The sequence below is a fragment of the Nematolebias whitei genome, chromosome 22 (genome assembly GCF_014905685.2).
Source record: "Nematolebias whitei isolate Nwh7 chromosome 22, NemWhi1, whole genome shotgun sequence".
In the NCBI taxonomy this organism is placed as follows: Eukaryota; Metazoa; Chordata; class Actinopteri; order Cyprinodontiformes; family Rivulidae; genus Nematolebias; species Nematolebias whitei.
The window spans coordinates 3,064,341-3,069,488 of NC_056519.1; the positions used below are offsets into that span (position 1 = coordinate 3,064,341).

A 5,148-nucleotide genomic window follows, 5' to 3' on the forward strand; every position below is an offset into this window, starting at 1 on the left:
ATATATATATATATATATATATATATATATATATATATATATATATAGATAGATACACACACAGTATATATATTTAAAGTATAAAAGTTGGAAAAAAACAAACGTTATAGCAGCCCTCTCCTGAATGAGCTGAATCTTTTGATATTTATGGCAAAAATAGCACAAAATCTGCAGAAGTAGTTAGACTGTAAACAAAACTAAAGAAAATAAAAATAAAAATATTGAAGAACAGTTGATCCAGGAGTCAAAAGAAAAGTGTCCAACAGTATCAGATAATTAAAAGTCGTCCAGTTTTTAATTTTTAATTATTGTTTGTTTTCCAGTTACAATGATCTTATTTTGAAATTGTACCATTTTTGACTTTGGGATCAAATCTCGATTATAATTTTATGTATAATCTAAAATACGTTTACAAAATGGAACGTGGCTTTTAAGTACCTTTAGGCAATGACTCTCAGCTACTACCACATCAGATTTTAGCGCGATATCTGTTAAACCAACAGGGGAGTGGTGGCGCAGAGGGTAGAGAAGGTGGACCTGTGACTGAAAGGTCGCTGGTTCAACTCCCCTTACAGACAACATCAAAACGTGGGTGTGAAAGTGCATTTTCACCTGCCCATTTGGGCCTTTGAGCAAGGCCTGAACCCCCATCTGCTCCCCGGGCGTCCTAGATATCAGCTCTCTGCTCCACGCAGAGGACTGTGGTAGCTCGGTGGTTGTGGCAGGAAGGACATCCGGAGTAAAAACAATCACCAAGTCTTCATGTGAGCTAGTTCGCTGTGAAGAAGGGAGCAGCCGAAAGAAAAAATAATTTCAAACCGACTGCTTTACAGTCGTTTCCGTGTTGCTAAGTTCAGTCGGTTGTGGCGGCCAACTCCTAAAGGGGTGGACCGTTTCATTTAAATCGTCCCTGTAGTTCAGGAGGTTATTTGTTGTTGTTGTTTCTGCATCATCTGAAGGACTTCTCGCTGTTTTTGTTCCAGAAAAGACCAGAACCTTCTTTCTCCTGTCAACTGCTGGTACTTGCTGTTAAACCAGGTCAGTCGGGCTCCACTCAGCACGCCTTTACAACAAAATACAGAAAAGTTTTGAATTCCTCGAGGCATGTCGTTGTTTTTCAGGTGAGGAGGGAGAGTAAGGACCACGCCACGCTCAGCGACCTCTACCTGAACAACGTCATCAGCCGCCTGACGCACATCAGCGAGGACTCGGCTCGCCTGCTGAAGAGGGTGAGCTCCTCCATCGTTACACGTGGAGAATAATTCACAGACGCTCTGAGCTTTCTTCACCGTCGCCCTTTTAACCTGCTGCAGTTTGTTGTTGCTCCAGAAATCAAGTTAAATGCATCAACATTAGGAAATAAGAGAGAATTTAGGCTCAAATGGTTAATCTTTCATTTTTACCATGAAATAAACAATGACGGTTTAATCCTCTCTTGACTTTGAAAGGTCGTCTCTAATTTTTATAGTCGTTTCATTTCAGTGGAGAGACGCAGCAGCTAAAAATCTAGACTAAAACACTTAGAGCAGGGGTGCCCAAAGTGCGGCCCCAGGGCCATTTGTGGCCCTTGGAGTGATTTTGTGCGGCCCACAGCTGCAGTTTAAGAGCGGTATCATTTTGCCGAGCAGGTTCAAGAGGTCGATGCAGACTTTCTGCAACTTCGTTGGTAATACTTTTTATATGATGTTTAGGTTAAACAGCCAAACAGATGAAAAAAAAATTCTCAAAATGAGTAATATTAAGCAAAATACAAACTTTTGGTTGTAATAAATCTTTTTTTTATTTTCACTTCATGGTACAAAGCACCACAAACCTTCACAGACTCCTATCAAAAAGGAGACTTTTGGATAATTATTCATAAAACTTGGCTAAATATAACAAACTGCAGCTGATATCATAATCAGTAGAGGGAAATTGGACATTTTTCAATTAATATAAAGTTGTATCGTCTACATAACAGTTGATCAACTTTATCAATGTCCCTTCAAACCTTCAATGAACCTGTTGTAGCGACTGACGGATGATTTTTCAGAACTTCGATCATCCTTTTGGGTCGTCCATGCTCCAAAAGGATGATCGACTCCACTTTTAAAAGGACACTTGCTGAGAACTTGTTTACTGATTTTTCATTAAAAGCTTTGTGTGAAAAATGTTATGCTGAAGAGCTCAAACCACACCGAGCGTCCGCCATTTTGAGAACCGAAAAGAGACAGCCCATGTCACGTCAAGGGGCCTCCCTCTCATTCTTCTTAAAGAGACGCGCTGCTCGCTCCCTCACTATCCATCCGTCTTATACTGCCATCCAGTGGTTGAAAAAAATGTACAACACGCAAAACAAATTAAACATTTCTTCTTAAATGTGACAATACTTACTAATTATTGTCCAATTTCAAACAATATAATTGTTTATCGCAATTTTTTTTGACAATTAATCGCCCAGCATAATTTGTTATCATGACAGGCCCACCCCTGACTTGGAGTGAAAAAAGTACCAGTATTTGATCTCCCAACAACCCAGCCCACAGTTTGGGTTTTTGCCCGTGTGGCGCACACATTACAACCAACCAACTGTAGACACGCCTGATCTCTAATCAGGACGTATTCAAAGCGCATCTGTCCACACAATCGGTTTGTTCCATTCCAACCTCTTCGTCTCCATGGGCAAGACAAAAGAGCTGTTAAACGACGCCAGAGACCAGACCAGCACAGTGCTTGGTAAGGAGCAAACAACAGTTGGTGCCATTATTCAGAAATATCAAAAAGACCATCTGTTGCCCTTGGTCTGGAGCTCCATGTAGGATCTTGTCTCATGGGGTGAGACATCAGCCCATGTCTACACAGAAGGAGCTTGTTAATGATCCAAGACCTCAGTCACCGAGAACACACAATGGTGTAATAGACTGAAGGTCCTCCTGCCTCCTAAACGATTCAGAGAAGGTTCTCTGGTTTAAGAGACCAAAGTCAGGATCATTGGCATCAACTCCAAAAACTCCATCCACAGTCAAGCAATGAGGTGGAAACATGGTTGGGCTGCTTTTCTGCTAAGGGTATTGGACAAGTTGACCCAATGGTCAGGACCATGGACCATAAAATCTTGGACAAGAACCTTCGTCTGTCAGCCAGAACACTGAAGGTGGGTCATGGATGGGTCTTCCAGCATGATAATGACCCAACATAGACCACCAAGGCAGCAAAGGAAGCGCATTAAGGCTATGGAGAGGCCGTCTCCACAACAGCCAAAAACCTCAAAAATGTAGAAAGTTTCTGTAAAGAGTAGGAAGATGTTTGCAAACCTTGTTATGGGCTACAAGAAAAGTGTTGAGATATCCCTCTGGTTGATGATTGTAGCAGACTAGTTGGGGACTTAGAATTGTGGGAAACTAGGGGGAAAAAGCCACACCCATTACTTGACTGCCTACCTCTTCCAACATTAGCAGCCACTCCTACATATATTATTTTAAAATTACTTATCAGTGTGGCCTTTAGGCATGGACATTTGGGGCCATGGATGTTTTCTGTCAGAGGAGAGCTCCTATCCAGGTGTTAAGATACAAAAAAGATGGTTTTGAGATGTCTATGACTCTCGTGAAGAAGTTGTGAATCTCCACCACCACCAGACATTTGGGAGGCTTCCGCTTGAAGGCAATTTGCCAACTAGTTACAGTCCAGGGAGATACTGGCTGAAGAAAAATTAGTGGAGAGAGCTGAAGCTTTGAGGTGCCAAGCTGCAGCCAAGAACTCGAAATGATTCAGATTGAACTTCCTGTGTCCAAACCTGGTGAAAACCAACAAAGCTTTCACCACCAAGTACTGAGTCATGTTTTTCTTGGAGCTCAAACATTAAAGCCTCTTTAAAAAGAGAATGTGGATCTTTAAACACAATCAGAAACACTAGAGATCATGAAGCAAACTGACCCGAACCTGATGAATGGATCTGACCACAAACAAACCGATCCATCCATAACCGAAGTTCCTGCTGAATCTCTGCCTCGTGCGTTGACCAGCCGAGCACTTTGGAGGAAGAATTCTTCGTCTGCATCAATATTGCATTATGCTGAATGACTGGAATCCCAGGATGGATGAATCCCACTCCCGCCGCGCCCACGGAGAATAGATCAGATGCGCCTGTCGCCATGGCCACGGGGCGGTTGGCGTTGTCATGGTCACTCAGCCGTCTGTCTCTTCTTCCGTCTGTCTTCTGAGGAGACGGGAGGCTGTGACGGAGGTCTTCCTGCCGGCAGCCGCTGCACTTTAGTCCGCATGAATAAAAGACGAGCTGGAAGCAAGATTAATAATGAACGCACCGAGCTACGGTTAGAGGCGGCAGAGAGGCACGTGCCTGTGTTTAATTTGTTAAAGTTCGCAGCAGGACTCCGGGGAACGCACTCTTTACTTCTCATTAAAATCAACTCTGGCTTTAATAAGGCGAATAAAAACCAGGACATGTAGAGATGTGAGGCCTGTCAGGTGTACTTGCGTACAAACTGAGGTGCGTTACTTAAAGCAGCTTTTATACTATTTTTATATCACTTTATCAAATATTCATGAGGTTGAGCCACAACAGGAAGCTGGTTTGAAAAGATAAACTCCAAAAACGGTATCCTTTAGATCAGCAGTGTCCGAAGTGTTTCTCACGTGGGTCAAAATTGTCAAGATGAAAGTAACCGTGGAGCCAAAATAATAATAATAATAAAATTCTAGATTAGAAAATGCATTTAAAAATGGACAAAAATTAAGTAGTAGGGAAAAACTATAATTTGTTGTGGAAAAGGAGATTCAAATCATAGTTTCAACATTAAAAGCTCTCAAAATCTTTTACCGGTACCTTAATATCATAATTTCATTGTGCTCTGTGCAATGACAATAAAGCTGATTCTGATTCTTATCAACAAACAAAAAAACAAAAAAAACAATAATCAATTTCTTTGATTTGTTGGGTTTATTGTTCCCCGTCATGGAGCAAAAAGAGGGAACTGGAAATTTGAGGAAACTATGTTTTCTAGTTTTTATATTGCTCAAAAGTATAATTTCCTCAAATGGTTGAGGTGGCTGAAGATGGTGGCCAAGGGCACCACATCCCCCACATGTGACCTAGTAGAAGATCCATCCATCCATCCATCCATCCATCCATCCATCCATCCATCCATC

At 41.8% G+C, this 5,148-nt stretch overlaps 1 protein-coding gene across 1 annotated transcript in view; it reads left to right on the forward strand.

The window, feature by feature from the left end:
• LOC119428226 (SLIT-ROBO Rho GTPase-activating protein 1) overlaps positions 1 to 5,148 on the forward strand; it is a 40,280-nt gene that overhangs the window by 12,685 nt on the left and 22,447 nt on the right. The window contains exons 3-4 of the mRNA XM_037695875.1: positions 984 to 1,038; positions 1,122 to 1,229. Coding sequence (XP_037551803.1) covers positions 984 to 1,038; positions 1,122 to 1,229 — 163 coding nt within the window. The remainder of the gene's footprint in view (positions 1 to 983; positions 1,039 to 1,121; positions 1,230 to 5,148) is intronic.